This window comes from Marmota flaviventris, chromosome 3 (genome assembly GCF_047511675.1).
Source record: "Marmota flaviventris isolate mMarFla1 chromosome 3, mMarFla1.hap1, whole genome shotgun sequence".
NCBI classification, from domain to species: domain Eukaryota; kingdom Metazoa; phylum Chordata; class Mammalia; order Rodentia; family Sciuridae; genus Marmota; species Marmota flaviventris.
Genome location: NC_092500.1, coordinates 64,532,046 through 64,555,858, shown reverse-complemented (window position 1 = coordinate 64,555,858; position 23,813 = coordinate 64,532,046). Strand labels below are relative to the sequence as shown.

Below are 23,813 nucleotides of genomic sequence, written 5' to 3'. Positions count from 1 at the left end.
TGTCCTACTGGAATCTATGGAAGAAATGGTGTCCACGAAGCAGACCAGCTCTGTGTCCATGATGAGCAGCCAGGATACTACTCTCTCCTCCCTTCCAGGGAAAGGGATAAATGGCAATGACCTCATGGGCAGATGCCCCAGTGCCCTCTGTGTGATTCCTACCCTGTGCATATTCTGGATGTGCTTCATCAGGCCAATGAGAGAGACAAATTCCTTTTAAAGGAAATACTTGCAAGTGCCTTTCATTCACCCCTGAGCACTAGTTTATTAAGCAAGAGTTGGCCAGCCCTTGAGGGAGCCCAAAAACTCATGCAAATGACGAATGAATTGGGAAATAGGAGGTATGAGGAAAGGAGAAAGGAATTGTGATCAGAGACCAATCTGTTTCTTTGTCATTGTTATTATTGATACCACTAGGGAGTAAACTTAAATTTCACCAAGTGGGATTCAATTACTTCTACCTTCTAATACCAAACAGGAATGTATTCCCTGGAGGGAAGTTTTAGGGATGAATATAGATTCTTTCTGGAATAATTTATGAGATATTATTGGGTAATAAATGGAAGTGAGGCTTCTAGTTTGTTTTGAGTGCTGAATGTTTCTGTAAGATCCGCATGTATATACTCTGCTATGATAATGTTATTTGGGCATCATGGTATTTTATAGGTTTAGTATTGAAGCAGGGTTTCCCTACATTTTAAAAATTTTGTCCTTGAAGGAATGGGTGCTACTGAGCACCCCTGAAGCTGGCTTGCCATTTCTCATGGGCCTTCACACTTGGCATTCATTGCCTTGCCTCTGGGGCTCTCTCTCTCTCTCTCTCTCTCTCTCTCTCTCTCTGTGTGTGTGTGTGTGTGTGTGTGTGTGTGTGTTTGTGTGTGTTATGGGTAGAGTTCTAGCTTGGGCAGGTGAGAAGGTTTGCTCACAGGAGACCCATAAGTCAGCCGCACTTAACAATGTACCTACATTCCTTTAAATTATTCTTTAGGGTCCAGAACCTTGCCATGCCATAGGCTGCCTTTGACTACATTGCCAAGTGACTGCTGGACTGATAAATGACAGAGGGCACATAGGAGTGAATTGTGAAGATATTTTCAGAGGCAAATGTAACGAGCTAATGATGGTCACACTCTACTCCTTCCTTCCTCATCGCCCAGGAGTAGACAAGAAGTCAAAGTGGGAAAAGTGGAAAGGAGGCTTTAGAGAGGCTCTTGGAAAGAGGAAGGACAAAACTGGCCAGAGTTCACAGCTAAAGGAGGAGATAGTGGCAACAGACCCAGCCTGGGAAAAAGCAATCATCTTCCTCCTAGTGTGGGCTGGACTCCCCAGGCTAGAGGGGAGGCGTTGCTTGGTGTTTTTGCTGGTGTGTATGTCATCAGCTGAGGTCATGGACCAGCATTGCTTCACTGAGGTGAAGAGAGAGCTCCTGCCACTGCTTTTGGCAGCCCAGGGCAGGGGTGCCTCCACCAGAGGGCAAGAAATGCAAGAGGCTGGAGCCAAGAGAAGGCACGGGTCAGTCCCTCCCTATGGCCAAAGGCCAAAGGCCAAAGGGGAGCTGAAGAAGCCTGAGTCCACGTGAGACCACACATCCCAGAGAAGGGGAGAAGCACAGATTACGAATCGAGGCCCATCAACCCTTGGATCCTGCTCTGCCTCTTCGTTGTCATGTTACTTAACTTTTTTGAGGCTTGGTTTTCTCATCTTTAAAATGGGGATGAAGTTTAACAAGGTGATTGGGTACAAGAACAAGGTACAGAAGTCAACAATATTCACATGCTACCTTTAGATAAGAGAAAACGATGCAGCAAACAAGAAGAGTAACCAGAAAATACTGAAAACAAACCATGAGTAGGACTTGCTGAATCAGGAAACAATGTATATAAAAAGCTGTCATATAAAGCTCTACAATGGTGTAATCAGGCACAGAGATCAATGTGACTGAAGAGAAAACGTGTGAATTCAGTGTGTAATAAAAGTGGTATTGCAGTGGGGCCGGGCAGCAGGACACTTATTCTTATGTAGCAGAAAAGCACAAAAAGAAAAATAGTAATTATCCAAGTTCTCACTCCTCACAATCAAAAACTTAGTATTTTAACCTCTTTGTGTCTCTCCTTTTTTCTGGGTTAATATCTTTTAATAAATAACAAACATAATAAATACATTGTCTTTTAAAACAACCTATGGGCCACCAGCTGGAGGATCAGTCTTGAGAAATTGTAGGACTATATCGAAGGAGTGACAAAGAGGACCACAAAGACTAAAAGCCCTTAGGAGAGCCCAGGCTGCTGGAGTGGGGCAGGTGCATGAAGCAGAGACCTGAGATGACGGTGAGGGGAAGGTGCAGAGGAAAGGGATTTATATTTGGTCCTTGCCTATTGTCTGTCCTTCAGCAGAAATCCAAAGCAACAGTCCAGCCACCCTTGCCCTCATCACATTCAGTATGAGGACAGATCTATCATCTAGGCAGGGTTACCAGATTTAGCATAAAAATACAGATGTGCAGTACAGGTAAACAACAAATAATATTTTAGTATAAGTGCATTCCATGCAATATTTGCAACATACTAAAATATTTTTATTGTTTTTCTGAAGTTCAAATTTAACTGGGTGTACTCTGTTTTGTCTGGATGACCCTATTCATACGTGACAGGGATAGTAATAATGCCTGCTCTAACCAGCAATCAGCTGGCATCCAGTTGGCCTCTTCACAATTGGGTCCTTGCATGGCCTTCACAGAAGGGGTACCTGTAGGTGGCCTACTGTCCTGGAGTTCTCCACAGGGAGAGGAGAACTGAGTCTGTCTTGCCACTTTGGGATGTTTCTCTATCAGCTTCTGGGCTTTGTCCAGTGTGGCAGTTTCAAGGTCTGCTTCTATCTTGCCTTGACCTCAGACTGCAGTGGTAGACACAGAGGGAAATCACTAATCCCAAAGTCTCCCCAACTCCCAAGCTTCTGCCTAGTGATCTGTCCAGGAGTAAGACCCTTGCCTACCTGTAACAGCCATGTAAACAGATTAGACCTAATCTGATCAGAGAAGGTATCCATTGTGGCTTGAAATTAGCAAATTACCATTACAGTTGAGATGGGTATTGTTGTTCTAGTGGAAGTTTCCCGTGCTATGTATTCTTTTTCTTATAGTTAAGACATGCTGTGGAATGTCTGATTAGCCAGACTCCAGAATAAGCTTGTGTAAACATGGCCTAAAATCTAGAGAGTTTGTCTCTGCCTAAAGGTCAAAGACATTGATATCTAGACAGATTTAAATGAACCTCCCACATCTAGTTTTGCTTGTCAAAATTTGCATAGATGTGTAAAATTTAAAAAAATTTTAAACATCCTAATGCCAAGTGACAAAGATCTTAAGAACCACGTCCTCACTAATCTGAGTCATTGACCAACATGGAACATGGTTTAATCTCATCTGTGCCAACAGTACTTTAAAACAAAATCATTAACCAACACTGCTTTGAGATTTTAGTGATTGATTTTATTGACTTTTACAGCTTCACTTTTTTTTCAGGGTTATTAAGGTGTGAGGTATAGACAAATAAATTCACCATTTTTAGGTGTATAGTTCTATGTGTTTAACCAGCCTCTTGCAAGAGGCATCTTCCTTGAACTCAAGTACGTCTGGGTTGTGTCAAATTCATCCAACACATTTAGCAGCATGTGGCTACAAATCCACACCCTGAGGTCCTGGATGCTCCTCTCTGTACTATGTGGTTTGATTGATACATCTAAGGGTTTGTATCAAAGCAATCTCTGCAACAGTTATATTAATAATCAGAGAGAGAGAGAGAGAGATGAGTATTGTGCCTTCTTGCCAACAGTTTCTATTTTGTAGGATCTGTGTAGTGTCTCCCAGGGGTGGGGGAATGGGAGGTGGAGTTTCTGAAGGAGTCTCAGAGATAACAGAGGGACCAAGCCACAAAATGATGGTAACAAAAGAAAAAAATAAGTGAACTTCAGTTATAAGATTGTGCTGATCCATCTTCCAGGACCCAATTCCCTCCTAGTCTTAATGCTTTTTAAAAGACTCTACTTGGGGGGAAAATCCTGAAGTGTGGAAGGCTGAAGAGTATTGGTGATCTCCATCTAGAAAATTCCTACATCACATTAGGTATGGAGCACGGTGCACTGTCAGTGGGAGAGGGATGGTCCCCCAAAGATGATGAACAGTTTGTAGAAAGAGAGATTCAGAGTCAATATGGAGCATGAAAATTATCAACAACAACAAAAAACCCTTAAAATATATTTAAAATGTACTTTATTTAAGAGAACAAATAAAGCCAAAGAGACCAGAGAAAAATAGTGTGGGGATACAGACTCAAAACACCAGAGGGGTTATGTCACATAGCGTTCATTGCCAAGGGAACAGCAAGACCATGCATGGGGCAGATGAGGAATCCCGGAAGGCAGCTACAACAACAGGGAAGTTAGAAATCAGAGGGAGGACTCCTTGTCTGAAGTGGACTCATGTTCAGTTCTTAAATGGAGCATATGGAATAGGCATCACAGAATAATGGCAATTCTTATACAAAGGAACATCACAACGATGTTCCCATGTCTGAGTGACAATGGTTATTGACATTCTACAGATGAGCTGTGGAAACTCAGAGGAGAAGGTAGACAGAGGAGGCAGGAGAGCAGGGGCCTTCCGCAGCCCCAGCTAGAGAGCAGAGGTGGAGGCAGAGGAGGAAAAGATCCTGAGCAGAGGGCTCTACACCAGAGGGCTGAGCAGTGTGGGACAAGGGCCAGTGCAGGACTTCAGTGCTTGTAGCTCCTGCTGGAGGAGGTGGAGGAGTATTTGATGGTGGAGCTGCTGCCACCAGAGGAGCTGAGGCCACCCCCGATGCCTCTGCCACTGCCAGAACTGAAGCCACCTCCAAGGCTGTGACCACTGCTGTAGGAGTAGCTGTTGCCTCCGCCCAGTCCGAAGCCACTGCCGGCACCCCCAGCGCTGCCATAGCCGCTGGACACAGTGGACTGCACCACAGCTGTAGGGAGGACAACAGGACACAGACACCGTGAGCTCACTCTGTCACCTGAGCCAGCTCACAAGGTCAACAACTGGGAGGCAGACAAGCCAAGTACTTACAGATGTTGACGGGTCCAACGCCCTCGCCACTCAGCCTAGGAGGAGAGGAACACAGAGGATGAGCCCTCCACAGCCCATACCTGATCCCAGGAGAAGCCTCCACCCGAGGCTCATGGAGACCTCCCACCCCTGATCCAGAGAGTCTCTTGACAGCACCCATCATTACTGGCCACAATCCCCTGCTCAGGGCCAGACCCCTCCCACAGGTGCTCAGAGGGGTGTGTCACCCACCTGCACTCCTCGCCTTCCAGCAGCTTCCTGTAGGTGGCGATCTCCACGTCCAGGGCCAACTTGACATTCATGAGCTCCTGGTACTCCTTCAGCAGCCTGGCCATGTCCTGCTTGGCCTTCTGCAGGGCGTCCTCCAGCCCTTCCAGCTTGCTCTTGGCATCCTTGAGGGCCATCTCCCCACGCTGCTCCGCATCAGCAATGGCGGCCTGCAGGCTGGCGCACTGCAAGGGGAAGCAAGGAAATGAGCTTGGAGCCTGGGCCTTCCAGGAGGCTCATCCCTGCTCTTCCTGCCCAGTGAAGAAGAGCCCGGGAGGCTGGACTGCATGGACAAGCAGCCCCGCCCCTGTCTCTGCCCTGTACCTGCTTCTTGACGTGGTCGATCTCCGATCTGAGCCTCTGGATCATGCGGTTGATCTCAGCAATCTCCTGCTTGGTGTTGCGCAGGTCATCCCCATGTCTGCCTGCTGTGACCTGCAGCTCCTCATACTGTCGTGCAGGGGGGAGAGGGAGACAGAGAATGCGTGGGGTTTTACATGTGCACAATGCTGTCTCGCTTCGGAGTCAGTCAGTGAGTTATCTCCACCTATTGGCTTCTCCTCAATGAATTTTAGAAAAGTTGATGTTAACTGGCTGGACACAGTGGAATCAAGCCACAGAACATCTCAGTTAGGGAACCAGAGACTTCTTAGTTCTTTCAGGGACTGACAAAGTTGTGCTCTGTGTCTCTGAGAGCCATCAGTGAGAATGAAGTTTAAGCAAAGATGACTTGGTCCTTATCTATGGGAGCTTGCTCCTGCCTGGGAGTGGTTCTTCTGCTTCCTAGACACGGACATCATATCTGAGAGAGTTTGTTCTAAGCCTGTGGGGTACAGCTTCTGTGAGAGCCTCCTTTCAGTAATTCCCCCATGAAGTCAGGAGGCTTCTCGAGCTCAGGGTGGGGCTGGGGCCTCCTTAGCGGCTGCCAAGTCACTGCTCACCTTGGTCTGGTACCAGGACTCAGCCTCAGCCCGGCTCCTCTGAGCGATCTCCTCATATTGGGCCTTGACTTCGGCGATGATGCTGTCCAGGTCCAGGTTGCGGTTGTTGTCCATGGACAGCACCACAGAAGTGTCTGAGATGTGGGTTTGCATCTGAGACAGTTCCTGCAGAGCACAAGGTCCTAAGGTCATCTTGGCCTGGGCTGCTTACCAAGGTACCCAATGGGGACATAGGACTCTCCACCCTGCAGAACCCATCTGAGTGAAGGAAAAGGGGTAGAGATGCTCACTGCCTCATAGATGGCTCTGAGGAAGTTGATCTCATCTGTGAGACTGTCCACCTTGGCTTGCAGTTCCACCTTATTCATGTAGGCAGCATCCACATCCTGGGGAAAGAGCAGACAGTTTGGAGTCAGCTGAGCCCTCCTGCCCAGCCCCCATTTTATCACCATGGCAATGGTCTTGTGAGATGGGAGGGGGATGCAGAGTCATGTCTCTCCTTGAGCAAGAAACTAGAACCCTGATTAATCAGCTCACCTTCTTCAGGGTCACAAACTCATTCTCTGCTGCTGTGCGTTTGTTGATTTCATCTTCGTATCTAGGAGAAGAGGGTTGACACACATCTGAGCTAGTGTGTGGTTGAAGCTGAAAAGCAGTCTGGGATCTAACACTGTCCATAGATAGAGAATATCCAACTCTGTGCCACAGAGATCCTGAAGGTGCCTTCATTTTTCAGATCTTTGGCCTCCTGTGTTTATTGATACCCTACTTTTCTTTATTTTATTTTCTTCTAGCCTTGAATTTTGATATTCACCTCAATGAACATATAGTGCTCAGTGGTCATGCCCACATCTAGCCCTGGCCACTCATTCATGTCTAAGTGTGAGCCTTGGGATCCTGAGCCCATTCCTCTTTAACCTACTTTTTCTTATTGTCCTCGACCAGGTCCTGCATGCTCCTCAGTTCTGAGTCCAGGCGGCCTCTCTCCCCCAGGATCCCATCCAGCTGCCTCCTGAGGTTGTTGATGTACTGCTCGAACAAAGGCTCCAGGCTCTGCCTCACAGTCTTGGTGCCCTGCTCCTGGAGCAGGGTCCACTTGGTGTCCAGGACCTTGTTCTGCTGCTCCAGGAAGCGCACCTGGAGGGGAGCAGAGTGTGAAGAAAGAAAAGCTTGCATTTCTTGTTTCCATGTTCTCCTCACTCTTGTATGTCACCGGCTGTCCCCTAAACTTTTCCATGTGCCCTGCCCTCCTGGGTCTCAGAAGGGAGGTCCAGAGTGAAGTACCCAACCTCATTCTTCTAGGGAAGATGGGTCCATCCTGCAGGGCCTAGGCAAAACCTGGAAGAGCTGGCTGGAGCTGTGGGTGGCCTCGTGCTGAGAGCCTTGAAGGCACTCGGGCTGCCACCAGGTGAACACATCTGCCTTCCTGTGCCTCAGCCGTGCTACAGTGGGGCACCGAGCTTGCCTCTCTCTGCAATAGTAATCATGGAGCCCTTCGTGGATCACCTCTGAATGAGAATCAGGCTCTGGCTGCCAGTCCAACTAAGAAAGGGGCCCCCAAATGTAGGACTTAGGAGCAAATGGGAACCCCTACAAAACATCAAGGTATTTGCACAAAGCCTGAAAATTCTTCCCTCTCCCCTCTGTCTTTGGCATTTTTTCAAAGATTCTCAGCAGGTTTTTGGATAGGGTCATGTCTCACCTTGTCGATGAAGGAGGCGAACTTGTTGTTGAGGGTCTTGATCTGCTCACGCTCCTCGGTCCTCACCCGCTGGATGGTGGGGTCGATTTCCAGGTTCAGAGGAGTCAGGAGATTCTGGTTGATGGTGACCTCTTGGATGCCTCCAGGGGGGCACACGGGAAAGCCTGAGCCCCCATAGCCACCACCAAAGCCAGCTGTACCACCGAGCCCAAAGCCACTACCAGCTCCACCTCCAAAACCAAATCCACTGCTGAAGCCGAAGCCACCTCCAACTCCGCTGCCATATCGGCCGCCCATGACGCAGCTGCCCCCTCCAATGGAGATCCTCTTGGAGGCCCCTGTGCCATAGAGGCTCCTGCTGCCAAAGCCTGCGCCTCTGCATGCCGCTCCCATGCCACCACTGCCCCTGGAGCGGGACACAGACATGCTGCTGAAGCCAGAGCGGCAGAGCCCTGGGGCTCTGGCTGAGCTGGCACTGAAGCCTCTGCGGCTGCTGCTGCTGCTCTGGATCCTCGTGGTGGACTTGCTGGTCATGGTGCCTGGAGACGAGAAGGCTGGGCAAGGCGAGAGAGGCTGGAGGGCAGAGCAGAGAGGAGCAGATGAAGGAGATGGACTGAGGCAGAGCTTATATATGGTGTGAGTGGGCTGGGCTCAGGGCTGGAAGGTGAGCTTGCAGATTGGGAAGGGCTGGGCTTTACAAACAGTGAGATCACACCTGGATTATTAGAAAAGTTATGAAATAACCAGATTGCATTTTTGGCTTCCTTTAGTCAGGGAAAACGCTTCTGCCTACAGCTGTGACTTGATCTCAGTACAATAAGACTATTCTCAATTCACTGTTGCTGGGAGTTAGTCATTATCCTAACAAAGGTTCTCCCATGTCTCAGAGCATCCTGAGTGTCCTCTCCCCAATCTTTCTTTTCTCCTAACAGAGAAAATAGGGATCCAAAGAAATCTACTGCATAAGACTTAATAGAAAGATTACCTTTTCCCCCAATGATTACAAATGGTAATTATAAATTGTTTTTTCTTTATATGAAGTGTGAACCAGGTAGAGATTAGAAGAAACATAAAGGTTGCCTCTATATCGGTCACATAGCTTTAACTATTTCTATGTCATGGACACACTTATTTCTTCCATAATCTGCCATATTCCAACTCCAGACTATTTGAAAACAAATCATTGACTGTATTATTTTTCAGTGAATAATTCAATGTCAGCATCAAAATGATATACCCTTTGAACATAGTCATAAACCATTTTTAGATTTTAAAAATGTATGCATTCCTTAAAGTCAACAAATGTCTATTGGATCTCCCAATATCCCTCTTGATATTACTAATTTTATATTTTGTTTTTTTCCAAATCTGGATTCCCAATAAGTACCATGTATGTATTATTTGAGTGACATATATTTTAAATGTCTTTCAAATAATTAAAAATTTAAAATATCCCTTCATTTTCCCTTGATTTATTTGTTAAGATAATTAGGTGAATTGTCATATATAGTCTTTCAGTCTGTGGGTATTTCTGATTGCGTGTTCCTGGGGTTCATCTGACATGCTACTTTGTCCTTTCTATTTTCTACCAACTGATAGTAAACATTAGAAATGTATTAAGACTTCTCTCTATATATAAACATTCCTTGTGAACATATAGTAGATTGCCTATTTAAGTATTAGACATTGTTTTCTACGCATTCATTCATATATTTACAAATTAAATTCATAATTCTTTTTAAAAATTTTTGTTAATTGTTTTATAGTACATGTTGAAGGAATAAAATATATGTTCAAGGCCATCCTCACCCAGTTCCTATATATGGAGGCAATTAATGTTATCAGTTCCTTTTGTATCTTTCTCACAATTTTAGTTGGACGTTTCTGTGCTGTTACAAGGACATGTATGAGAAAGAGCCTACTAGAGAGGTGGGGGTTTATATGTGTACAGAGATAGCGGCAATGTAGAAAGGTATTTAAATAAATAAATAAATGTTTACCTTATTTTTCTATTGCTTTCATCTTTAGAGTGTGGATCCTGTCATGGTTCTTTTTTGGCACGTTCTCATCTTTGGATGAGATGAATGCCTTCTGGAACTGCCATTTGCAAAAAAGTATTCTGATATGAGGGGCCAAGGCCATTTCTGTGGTAACAAGAATTCTCATTGTAACACAGGTCTGTGTGAATAATTCCTTTATTCTTTAACTCAACCAACCCTACAAAGATCACTGCACACAGAGGCTCATGGTTTGCCATTTCTCTGCTTTCTTTGCTTTACCACCTAAATGCTACCCCGAGGTCTTTTCTCTGCTGCCTTATTTAGCTCTGCCTTCCCAGTTTTAAGAAACTTCTTGATGAATGGGGTCCTGACTGTGGCTCGCACACCCAGTTCTGTTGGCTTCAAACAGGGATTCTTGGATATCCACCCGAGGACATGCCCTCTACGTTGATGTAGGTGAGTTTCATGAGTCAACAGCGACTGGCTTGTAGCAAGACCTCAGTGTTAGGCTTTGTTTGGTTTTCCATTGTGGTTGCCATGTTGTCTGATTTTGATTTGTTTGTTTTGAGAGTGTCCTTCACTGGATTTTTTGTTTTTTGAAAGCTGCAGCTGTGGGCATCTTTTCTCTGAGCTTTCTGAACAATTTCATTTTGATTTTGGTTTCTGTGAGAACGTTCTTTTATTTTTTGGTTTTAAATCTTTTATTTTGTTTTTTTGAGGGTGGAATCTGCCTTTATATTTCTTGTCCTCTATGTTGTTTTTAGGTAATTTCTAAGAAGGGGGAAATGCCTCTCTTTCCCTTACTAGGTGAAATTCAGAAACCACCCATTCATCTATTTGTATTTAAGTTACCACATTTAAAATATTAACCTAAATTAGTTAAAATTTTTTCCACTATAACTTCATGAAAACAATTTTATTTAATTAATTGTCATTGCTCTCAGGGCCTTGATCTTCCTTAGAGTCATTTTTGAATCACCTGAAGGTTTCCTAATAGGACATCATTTTTTTTCCTGTCACTAGAAATTGTAAAACGTATTTGTGTTTTTCTTAATGTAACAAGCTATTTTATTGCTTACACAAACTTTGCATTATTGAAATCTGCAAGCGGATTCAATGAAAGTGATGAATATAGAAACCTCCGTGTACCAGTATTTTCTCATCATTGTTTCATGTATCTACTACTTTTTGGTTGAAATATCTTACAGAAAATCTAGAAATTAAGTGGCCTGTAAATGTCTGTTTGTATGTCTAATAATAAATTTATAATTTAATTGCATAAAATTATTGTGTTTTTCATTATTGTGTTTTTCATCCCTTAATGAAATCTAATGCCACCTCATATTGTGACCTTCTGATTATCTCAAAGATGCATTATTATGGCTGCTTTTCTTGAAACAATGTCCTAACTAGGTTCACCTACCACATTGGGCTGCATCTCTTAAGATCCTTGATCCGATAGCAGAACTTGTCCTTTTCTTTGATATGCTGTTGATCTGTGGAGAAAATTTTTAGTTTCTTTCTATAAAGTGTCCTTATGCTGGATTTGGCTCATTATTTCTTCCTGGTATCACCCAATTCTTCTAGCCTCAGTTTTTCCTAGGTACGACTAAGAATCATAGTAGAAACTTGATTAGATTAGATCCATTGTCATAGGCAAGATTGTGTGGTAGCTGCTGAGGTGTCCTCCCTCTGTTGTGTCACATTGCAAAGAACCTAATGTTGGTTGTCCAATTTTTAGTCATGTTAAGACTGATGAGGGGATTTCAGTGGTTTTAGCTTGCTCCTTCCATTACAAAATACACGAAATTTTCAACGAAGATTTTATTTATTATTTATTGTGGGGAAAAAAAGCATAATTAGAATTATTAGTTGAACTCAGATTAGATGATTCCAAACTCTTCAGCAAGGCCCAAAGCATCATCATCAGGAGCCAGTAGAACACATGCTTTCTTCTCTTCATCAGCCTGAGCAGGCCACTGACCTTGGCCACATCAGTGTTGTGGAGTTTCTTCACAGCCTGTTGGATCTGATGCTTGTTGACCATGACATCTACAATGAGCATGAGAGTGTTGTCTTTCCTCTTCATGCTGACTCAGTGGTAGGGGACCTTAGTGATGGTGCAGAGGTCAAGCTTGTTTCTCTGGGCTCGCTCTTCCAAGGTGTTTTTTCTCCCTCTGGAGTGATGGAGGTGGGTGATGTGGACACCCTTTCTGTGCTCCTCTTGGACTTCAAAATCTATGGTTTGGATTTGGCTTTGGGAGGGGCAGGAGCTTCCTTCCTAGAATTCAGTGCCATCTTGGATAAAGGCTCATGTAAGATTTTAATGTTTACTGATCAATTCTCAGATTTACTACTTCAATTCTCTGATTTCATGACTTCACTATTTCATTATAAATTTGTCTTTTTTTCTGATTTTTATCATGCCTTCATTAACTAGATGGGATTCATCTTCAAAGAAGGACTCTTCATTTACTTTTTAGGTAACCTAATATTCAATTCTTACTGGAAGGTCAAAATAAATGCCCGATTCTTTCCCTTTATTTGCCACTCTTGAGAGTAAGGAATCTAGCAATCTCTAAATGTAATCAAAAAGGTTTTCTGTTAGGCCATTTCCTTTTTTAGATATACATGACAGTAGAGTGTATTTTGACATATTGCATGTACATGGAGTGTAATTTATTCTAATTAGGATCCCATTCTTGTGGTTGGACATGATGTGGAGTTTCACTGGTGGTGGATTCATATATGAACATAGGAAATTTATGTCGATTTCATTCTAGTTTCTTTCCTATTCTGATCCCTTCTCCCTTCCCTCCATTCCCCTTTGTTTAATCCACTGAACTTCCTTCCCCTTATTGTGGTTAGCATCTGCTTGTCAGAGAGAACATTCAGGCCATTTTTGTTTGTTTGTTTGGGGCATAATTATGGATTCACATTAAAAAAATATATTTGGTGCGTTTCAGTCTATTACCGTCATTAATCCTCTCCGTGCTTAAATTGTCCTGCATGACGCCAATGGGAGTTTTCCAGATTGGCTTCCATATCCTTTTTAAAAGTATTTTTACTTGTTGTCGATGAAATTTTTATTTTATTTATTTATTTTTATGTGGTGCTGAGAAATGAACCCAGGGCCTCATGCATTCTAGGCAAGCCCTCTACCACTGAGCCCAACCCCAGTATTCTTTGATATTCTTTTGACAGGATCCCATTCTGCTTTGATAGTTTCCTTGTTTTCTGGCATCAGATGGCTCGGGCTTACCTTGTACTCACCTTGCAGCAGAGGTGGAATCAGTCATTTCTCCAACTAGATCTGATTCTTTTTATAGGGAGATAATATACATAAATTTAGTGGCTGGGGTGCTCATTATCACCATGTTGTCATTGCTGCAAATCCCTTTTCAATGGACAGAGCTAAGAAAAATGTAAAAATGTATAAATAGCAACAAATCAGAGCATTATACTGATATCTTCAACTCAAATAAGAGATTATAGGATGATTTTTATACCTGTATGTAGATTTTCTCACATTGGAAAGCTTGGCTCTGATCGACATTAACACATCATTTATGTGTTTTATCTTATAACATACCTACAGTATTCTCAAAATAACAATACCAATGTTAATATTATAAATAAGTCTTCTAAACGTAGTTTATGATTCCTTTGTGGAACTCTTTGTTCTAGAATATATCATAGTGTAGATACAGATCTAAATTTTATATTTTGAACTCCCTAAACGTAAACTTTTCCCCTGTGTGTTTCATTTGTTTTTCATTTTTGAAGGTGTCTTTCTTGCTCCTTTTAATATTTAAAAACAATGTGTAAAGCATTTACATAATCCAATTAAAATACAAATAAGTTATATTCACAGAAGTCTTACTGCCATTCTTTTCTCCTTTCTCTACCCTGCTCCCTTCCTTCCCCACCATGGGTAATCCTTCTTCTTCTCCTTCTCCTTCTCCTTCTCCTTCTCCTTCTTAACCAGGATTGAACCACCCAGGGATGCTTAAACATTAGGCCACATCCCAAGCCCAGGGCCTTGCTAAATTGCTGATCTGGCTTTGAACTTGAGATATTCCTGCCTCAGCTGTATGAGCTTCTGGGATTACAGGCATGTGCCACTGCACCTGGCTCTTCTTCAATTTTGGTCTTTCCTTGTGTTCCTTGTATTTTAATAACAGTTCTATATGTCTATATTCTTCCTTTTGACTTAAAATTAAAGCATCCTATAAATGCTGTTCTGGAACTTGCGTATGCCTGTATGTATCTGGAAGACCCTGCTTTTCTGAGTTCCACTGGGGGAAGTAGATGATCAACTGACTTAGAAAGACAGAGTGAAGGAAAACTTTCATGAGCATCCAGATGTACTCTAGGATAGTTAGCAGTTTTCAAAACAGAAGCAAAAATAACATCCTTTTGAAGTGACAGGGCCAGGGGGCTGATATCAGATGACAGTGGCCTTAAAGAAAGAGCTTTTGAGGAGGGAAGGAGGCTGAAGACCATGAGACACTGGGGATGATGTTGTGTCTATGGGAGCACACCTCAAAGAATCACAAGAGGGTGATTTTTCCTTCTTATCTCTGCTTTCTAACACTGCAAGAAGGAGCCTCATGGGTAGATAGAGCCCAGTTCCTTGGTCATAGACTCTCAACCTCTTTAGGTGAAAGATGAGCTTGCACCTCCATCAGACTTCAGGGTGTGTTTGGTTTGGAGCAGTGGAGTACGGGAAAAGCGGAGCTCCTGCTTCCTGGTCACCAGGTGGGATCCCTCCTATGGCACTTAGGGTCCTAGAAGCACGCAGAATGCTTTCTGATTAAGACTAATGCTTGCTATAAAAGTATTGGAAGGTCAAAGGAACAAATGAAGGCTGAGAGGTGTCCAAGGACTTGAGCAGAAAACTAAGAAAACTATTTCCAAAGAGAGTTTCAGAGATGAAGAGATGAGGATGCTGGGGATCTGGCAAGTGACGGCACAGTGGAGAAGGTGAAGGGACTGCTGAGCAGGAGCCGGGGAGAAAGGGATACAGTTACTGCCAGAGACAACACCACAACCCCTTTTTCCTCCCATCCTTTGATCTACTGCCAGCTTTTCTTAAGGCCAACGACAACTAACAGTCAGCCAACAAGGAAGTCTGCAGGGCCGGCTCCTGGGGCATGGAGCAGCCTGTCTTAGCAATCTTTGGAGCATTCTCCCCTCTGAATGGGCTGCACCCTCCCTCACCTGAGACTGATTCCATGCCTGGGTGGCTGGAGTTCACACTGGACCATTCACAGGTAATCGGCTGCATCACAGAAAATTCAGGTAGATGGACTTTAGACATGCCTTCTAACAAACAGAAGTTCTTAGATTAGAGGGCCTTATTTGTTATTAAAAAGATGTATTTGCTATCTTTTTCAGACACATGGACTGAAAAATCAAATCAAATATCTGACCAGTCTGTATTAAGGCATTCTTCCTTTCCTCAAAAGCCATCTATGTTGTCGTAAAAAGAATTAATTTCTTCTTATTCAGTCCCCAGGGCTGGAGGAATGCAGTTTAAATGTTTCTTTCCCATGGACCTTAAATTTATGTTAAAAAAAATTTTTTTTTGACATGGGCTCTCACTATGTTGCCCAGACTGGCCTCAAACTCATGATCCTCCTGCCTCAGCCTCTGAGTAACTGGATTACAGGTTTGTGCTACCACATCCAGCTTGATGGGCCTTAAATCCAGAGACTGAAGCTCAGAACACTTTCTCTTTAGTACTAAAATGAATAACCATGTTTCATCTCAGACATTCCTAAAATTAAATCATTGTCAGGGAAATTATTTTCTCTCTCTCTTTTACAATTCTTTCTAGTGATGTTTCTAATAACTTTCAAATACATGCTTAATATTAAACTTGGTGACCTGAGATAAGTGCTATAATTATTTTATCATATATTCCTTATATTCTATGATTTCTTTTCTTCTCTCTCTTTCCTTCTCTTCTTCCTTCCTCCACTAGTAATTTTGTACAAAATTAATGTTAGTTAAAAACACAGAAGGCATTTTAAGCCCACACCTTAAGAATTTTTTAAATGAACTTTTTTATTGGGGATAGATTTAGATAGAAATATTGTGATGATGGTTCAGAGAGGTCCTCTGTACACCACCAGCTTGCCCTATTATTGCTTCACATTTGTAAGGTATATTAGTCACAATGAAAGCACCAATGTAACATATTATTAACTAGTCCATATTTCATTCATATTTTTTCTTAGTTTTTTTACCCAATGACCTTTTTCTGTTCCAGAATCAAGCTGTCACATATAATACATGTCATATGCCTCCTTTACCTCTCTTGACTGAGAGTTTGTCAGGTTTTCCTTGTTTTGATGACCTTGAAAGTTTTGGAGAATACTGACCAAGTATTTTGTAGACTCTTGATTGGACTTTGTCTAGTGTTATTCTTGTTAATAGTCTAGGGTTCTGGGGTTCCAGGGGAAGGACCACAGAGGTAGAGTTCCATTCTCATCACCCTACAACAAGGGTTCATGACTTGTCGCTACTGATGTGAACCTCGATCACCTGGTTAAGGTAGTTTGTCAGACTTCTTTGCTGTAAAGTTAACCTTCTACCTCCTCTCCACACTGTACTCTTGGGAAGTCATTCATCACAGCCCACACTTGGGAAGTGGGGAGGAAGAGTTCTATTCCACCTCAGGGAAGGAGGAGTGCTTACATAAACTATTTGCAATTCTTCTGTATGAGAGCTGTCTATCTTCTCTCATTGACCTATTCCATCATTTACTTATATCCACATAGGCTCACGAGCATTTGTTTATTTTGTACTTTGGATCACATTCCTATTGATTTATTTGATGACTTAAATTGTTCCAATTTAGCCATTGGGAACTCTGTCAGTTGTGTTTTTGTTTCTTTTCTTTTTTATTTCCTTTCTTTCTGGCATGGCAAGCTCTCAGATTGTCTTGTTTATTTCCTGTCCTAGTCTTAAAATCAGTAATTTCTCCAAGGGATCCTTGCTCTGAGTAGTATTCCTTAGAGCTCTTCAGAGAAACAGGACATAAACGTATAGAGATTTACTTTAAGGAATTGGCTCACATGACCTTAGAGGTGGGAAAAATCCAAAATGCAGAGCTGATGTGCCCATTTGCACCTGAAGACCAGGCACTGCTACAGAGCCCAAAAGACCTAATGTCCCATTTCAAAGACCCATGAGCAGAAGCCTTCTCTCTTACTCAGAGGATAGTCAGCCTTTTGTTCTATTCAGGCTTTCTACTGATCTAATGAGGCCCACTTCCACTAGGGAGGGCAATCTGCTTTACTTGGTCTACTGATTCAAATGTTAATCTCATACAAATATATCCTCACAAAAACATACAGATAAATATTTGACCCAATATCTGGGCACTCTGTTGCCCAGTTAAGTTGACATAAAATTAACCATCACACTAACATTGGGTAATAGTATTAGAAGCCAGGATCTAGATACTAGATTTGTTCATTGGGTATTGGGGCATCATTGCTTCTAGGCCCTGTTAGGTGACAGAGCAAGAAATATATGTATATGTGTGCACACACTATATACCGACTGTATACAGACTATATACAGAGTGGTTCCCAGAATCTGCCATCCATTTACCCAATTGTTCTATTTCACAATGTGTGTTGTGATGGTTGATTTTATGCGTCAACTTGAAAGGGCCACAGGTTGCCTGGATATTTGGTGAAACATTATTCTGGGTGTGTCTGTGAATATGTTTCTGTGTGAGATTAACATTTGAAATGGTAAAGCAACTTGCCCTCCCTCACTAGTGTGAGCAGGACTCGTCAAATTAGTTGAAGGTCTGAATAGAATAAAAAGGCTGAGTCAGAGGGCATTCCCCTTGCTGACTACCTCTGAGCTGGGGCATTGTTTTGTCCAGCCTTTGAACTCAACCTAAAACATTGACCATCCAACTTGCTGACTGTAGATCTTGGGACCATTGACCTCCAAAAGCACATCGCTCAATTTTTTTTTAATAGTAAATCTATCTCTGTCTCTCTCTTAGTTACATATGTAAATAGATAGACAGATTTAATTTGTTTCTCTGGAAAACACTGACTAGGCCACTTGTACTGTATGTTCAGAATTCTCAGACTGTATCTCCATGGGATCAGTGTTACCAATTAGAGTACAATGCTTATGTGGAGTTCCTTTGCCCATAGGCTTACAGACGTCACTCATTTCCAGAGTTCCTCAGGTCAGCCTTTTCTCGCCCATCCCTCTTCGGTGAGGTTATTTTGTGCATTCATAACGAAGTTAAATTCTTTTGTCACATTGGGCATTCTCTTGTGAAATGTCTTAACATTATAAACTTTTAAAAATTCTACACATTTAGGTTGACTCTATGCTCTGAAATTCTATGGGTTTTGAGAGAAACATGGTATCATGATTTTACCACTACAGTATCCTGAGTTAGCCTTCATCACTCTGAAACGCCCTGCCGCCTGTTCACCTCACAAAGCTCTTTTGCCTGTCCATATGAACTTTAGTTTGTTAGGACTTACAAAACAGCTTACTGAGATTTAAATTGAGATTGTGTTCAATCTACATAGCAAGTCAGAAAGAAACTGACAGCTTAATAATATCAAGTCTTCCAAACTGTAAGTATGGAATATCTCTTCATTTATTTATATATTTGATTTCTTTCATTGGCATTTCATCAGTATTTCAGCTGCAGATTCTCCACATAAGTTTGTCAGATTATGTCTAAGTACTTAACCTTTTGGTGATGTGAATAATATTTATTTTTCACTTCTTCGTTATTGGCATATGAGCAAGTTATTTTATATAATAATTGTGTATCTTGACACTTTGCTATTTTTACTTACTAGCTCTAGGAAATTTTTGATATATTCTTTGGATTTTCTACATAGATTATAATAAAAATATGAGAATAAAATAATTTTATTTATTTCTAATATATATAAATTTTGTTGCTTTTTATCATAGCATTGTTTTAGATGGCTTTTCAGTATAATTCAAATAACTGAAGGGAGAGAAAATACTGTCTTATCAATTTTAGGGAATAAAGGTTCAGTTTCTCACCCTTAAGAATCCTATTAATTCAAGAACTTTTTCAGACATTTTTTACCAAGTTAAGTTACCCTCTACTTCTTGTTTGCTGAGAGATTTATTTATTTATTTATTTTAATCTGAATGTGTGCTGGATTATGTCACATATACTTTTTCTGCTTTAACTGATATAATTATATGACTTCTCTTTTAGTACTTCCCAGTAGCAAATTGTTCTGATTTCTTTTCGACGTTAAACTAGCCTTGAATATTTAGACTAAATCCTGCTTCATCCTGGTACATAATTCTTTACGTACTTGATGGTTTTAATTTGGTTTCATTTTGCTGAGAATTTTATTTTATGTTCATAACATGTATTGATATGTACTGTTCTTTTCTTAAAATGTCTTTATATGGTTTTGGTGTCAGAATGATGCTTTCCTGTGTAGAATGAGTCAAAAATTTTTTCTCTCTGCTTCTAATTTCTGGGAGAATTTGTAAAGAATTGATGTCATTCGATGTTCATAGCAGCACAATTCACAATAGCAAGACTGGAACCAACCTAGATGCCCTTCAATAGACGAATGGATAAAAAAACGTGGCATTTATACACAATGGAGTATTACTCTGCATTAAAAAATGACAAAATCATAGAATTTGCAGGGAAATGGATGGCATTAGAGCAGATTATGCTAAGTGAAGCTAGCCAATCCCTAAAAAACAAATGCCAAATGTCTTCTTTGATATAAGGAGAGTAACTAAGAACAGAGTAGGGATGAAGAGCATGAGAAGAAGATTAACATTAAACAGGGATGAGAGGTGGGAGGGAAAGGGAGAGAGAAGGGAAATTGCATGGAAATGGAAGGAGACCCTCAGGGTTATACAAAATTACATACAAGAGGAAGTGAGGGGAAAGGGAAAAATAATACAAGGGGGAGAAATGAATGACAGTAGAGGGGGTAGAGAGAGAAGAGGGGAGGGGAGGGGAGGGGGGATAGTAGAGGATAGGAAAGGCAGCAGAATACAACAGACACTAGTATGGCAATATGTAAATCAATGGATGTGTAACTGATGTGATTCTGCAATCTGTATACAGGGTAAAAATGGGAGTTCATAACCCACTTGAATCAAAGTGTGAAATATGATATATCAAGAACTATGTAATGTTTTGAACAACCAACAATAAAAATTAAAAAAAAAGAATTGATGTCATTTCAATTTTAAATGTTAATCAGTGAAAATATTGGACTTGGTGTTTTCATTTTAGAAGCTCACATTATTGATTTAATTTACTTAATAGGTATATGGATATCCTGATTATTTCTCCCTTGTTGAGAGCCACAGCTGAAGGGGCCCCAGCAAATCATGCTGGCTGATGATTGGCTCACAGCGGCCCCAGCAACATCTAGCTGATTGGCTCCTCTGCGGCGATGCTCATTGGGCTGTTTCCCTGCCCTTTCAGACCACGGAGCTGCTCATTGGGGGACTTTTTTGGCTCTGCCCACGTGACCCAGCCAATCGGCCTCAAGAGCAGGAGGATTGTGGGAGGTGGAGAGAAGCTTGTGAGGGAGGGAGAGGCTTGTGGAAAGCCGGTGGTGGCAGTTGAGGCTCTGAGGGTTTTTCCTGAGAGGCTGTTTTGTTTGGCGTGTGTGGTTCTAAAAATAAAGTTAGTTTCTTTTGACAAGTGGCTCCTGATTGTGCCCAGCCAGACTGCGGCACTCCCTATATAAATCTTTGCAGTAATTTTTAACTTTCAAGGATTTAGTGTATTAAATCAAAGTTATCACATTTACTGATATAGAGTCATTTATAATTTTCCTTTATTATATTTTAAATGTCCATGTACCTTAAGATTTTAACTTGGCTTAAAATATGCACACACACATATACATATACACTCTCTTTTATTGTATCTTTTTTTGTACATAGCCATATCCTAGATAATTCTCCTTGTCATTTATTTTCCTTTCCACTATGCCTCATGGATACATAGTAGTATGTGTAGTCTGAGCATAAAGTGAAGATGTGTCAATGTGAGAAGCTGCCCATGTTGCTGGGGGGACGATTAGAAAGGAACACAGAAGGATACTGATAGAGCAGGATCCAGAAATACATTCTATAAATTAATCAACCCAAGAAAATGTCTTGAGAACTCCAAGATCCAGAATGTTAGGGAGACAATTACCACTTTGTGGTGGAAACAGGGACTGACACAGCCCTAGGAAAGCACAAGCTGACTGATCAACCCATTATATACTGAGTATTCCGTTACTTGGTCAGGTATGTCAAACCAAGCTAGTTCACTCCTGAGAAAGGAATGAGACCCTCTCTTCTAAGCACCAAGGACATGGTTTCTTTAAGTCTCTGAAAAGCTTAGGGAGTGATAAGAAAGAAATTTCCATTTCCATTTTTGTTTCACCTTTGCATTTCAAGAAAGAAACATCAGAGTTTGTGTCTATTCTACAAACTGTTAATTTGACCGGTTGTAATGTCTCCAGTTTTCTCCATTTGTGAAGATAGTTGTGCTGGCCCCCTCCTCCTGCGCCGGCATAGTAGAGGGAACTGGGACCAAACACAGAGCAGGCCCAGCGGCCTGCTGAGGGGCAGAGCCGCCCCCCCACCCCCCTCGCCTGCCAGGTAGGGGAAGGGTGACCACCGACAGAAAAGGCCCAGTGGCCCGCGGCGGGACAGAGCTTCCAATCACTCCTGCAAGGTAGGCGGGCCTGCGACCCACCGGCAGAAGAGGAGCAGCCGCCTGCTGAGAGGCTGAGCCGCCCCCTCCCCCTGCGCCGGCATAGTAGAGGGAACTGGGACCAAACACAGAGCAGGCCCAGCGGCCTGCTGAGGGGCAGAGCCGCCCCCCACCCCCCTCGCCTGCCAGGTAGGGGAAGGGTGACCACCGACAGAAAAGGCCCAGTGGCCCGCGGCGGGACAGAGCTTCCAATCACTCCTGCAAGGTAGGCGGACCTGCGACCCACCGGCAGAAGAGGAGCAGCCGCCTGCTGAGAGGCTGAGCCGCCCCCTCCCCCTGTGCCGGCATAGTAGAGGGAACTGGGACCAAACACAGAGCAGGCCCAGCGGCCTGCTGAGGGGCAGAGCCGCCCCCCACCCCCCTCGCCTGCCAGGTAGGGGAAGGGTGACCACCGACAGAAAAGGCCCAGTGGCCCGCGGCGGGACAGAGCTTCCAATCACTCCTGCAAGGTAGGCGGGCCTGCGACCCACCGGCAGAAGAGGAGCAGCGGCCTGCTGAGAGGCAGAGCCGCCCCCTCTCCCCCGCGCCTGCAAGGTAGTCGGAACTGAGACCACCATCAGAACAGGTCAGACCTGCAACCGAGAGACAGAACAGGCCCAGTGGCCTGAGGAAGGGTAGAGCCGCCCCCCCCCCACGCCTGCAAAGTAGGCGGACCTGCGACCCACTGGCAGTACAGCCCCAGAGGCCTGCAGAGGGGCAGTGCCGCTGCCTGCGCCTGCAAAGTAGGCAGAACTGCGACCACCGACAGAACAAGCCTAGCGGCCCGCAGAGGGACAGAGCCGCCGCCCGCGCCTGCAAGGACGGTGGACCTGCTACCGACTGGCAGAGCAGGCCCAGCGGCCTGCCGGCGTGGTAGGCACATTGCCCCAATTGGCGGAGGGGCAGAGCCGCCGCCCGCGCCTGCGAGGGAGACTTTGCAACTATACAAGACCAATATAAATATATAGGGGGAAAATTCAATAGCACAACAGTTTCACCAAGAAGAAAGGAACGCGAACAGTATGAAGAGACAAGGAAAGAAAGGACCACAAGCATTGCAGGTCAACTCAACTTTAGAAGAGGTAATAGCTGCAGCTGATGGAATGTCAGATAAAGAATTCAGGATATACATGCTTCAGATGATCTGGAGTCTCAAGGAAGACATCAGACAGCAAAATCAGACAATGAAAGATCACTTCAACAATGAATTACATAAACAAATCCAAGAAGCAAAAGATCAACTATACAGGGAAATAGAGGTTATAAAAAACAAACAAACAGAAATCCTAGAAATGCAGGAAGCAATAAGCCAACTTAAAAACTCAATTGAGAATACTACCAGCAGAGTAGAACACTTAGAAGACAGAACATCAGACAATGAAGATAAAGTATTTCAACTTGAAAAGAACATAGACAGCTCAGCAAGACTGTTAAGAAACCATGAGCAGAACATCCAAGAAATATGGGATAACATCAAGAGACCAAATTTAAGAGTCATTGGGATACAGGAAGGAACAGAGTTTCAAACCAAAGGAATGAGCAATCTATTCAATGAAATAATTCGAGAAAACTTCCCAGACTTGAAGAATGAGACAGAACCCCAAATCCTAGAAGCCTACAGGACGCCGAATGTGCAAAATCATAAGAGACCCACACCTAGACACATTATAATGAAGATGCCCAACATACAGAATAAGGAGAGAATTTTAAAAGCTACAAGAGAAAGGAAGCAGATCACATTTAGGGGTAAGCCAATCAGGATAACAGCTGATCTTTCAACACAGACTCTGAAAGCTAGAAGATCCTGGAATAACATATTTCAAACACTGAAAGAAAATGGGTTCCAACCAAGAATTGTGTTTCCAGCGAAATTAAGCTTCAGGATGGAAGATGAAATTAAAACCTTCCACGATAAACAAAAGTTAAAAGAATTTGCAGCTAGAAAACCATCTCTTCAAAACATCCTTGGCAAAACATTACAGGAAGAGGAAATGGAAAATAACAATGAAAACCAACAGTGGGAGGTAGGACA

At 42.9% G+C, this 23,813-nt stretch overlaps 1 protein-coding gene across 1 annotated transcript; it reads right to left on the bottom strand.

The window, feature by feature from the left end:
• Positions 1-4,767: 4,767 nt before the first annotated feature.
• Positions 4,768-8,542, bottom strand: LOC139705011 (keratin, type II cytoskeletal 6C-like). Its single transcript, XM_071609184.1, has 9 exons — positions 8,009-8,542; positions 7,229-7,443; positions 6,844-6,904; positions 6,597-6,692; positions 6,307-6,471; positions 5,690-5,815; positions 5,330-5,550; positions 5,099-5,133; positions 4,768-4,997 (listed from the first exon to the last, which is right to left on the bottom strand). The coding sequence occupies exons 1-9, from the start codon at positions 8,540-8,542 to the stop codon at positions 4,768-4,770; spliced, it is 1,683 nt and encodes a 560-aa protein (XP_071465285.1).
• Between the last annotated feature and the right edge of the window lie 15,271 nt (positions 8,543-23,813).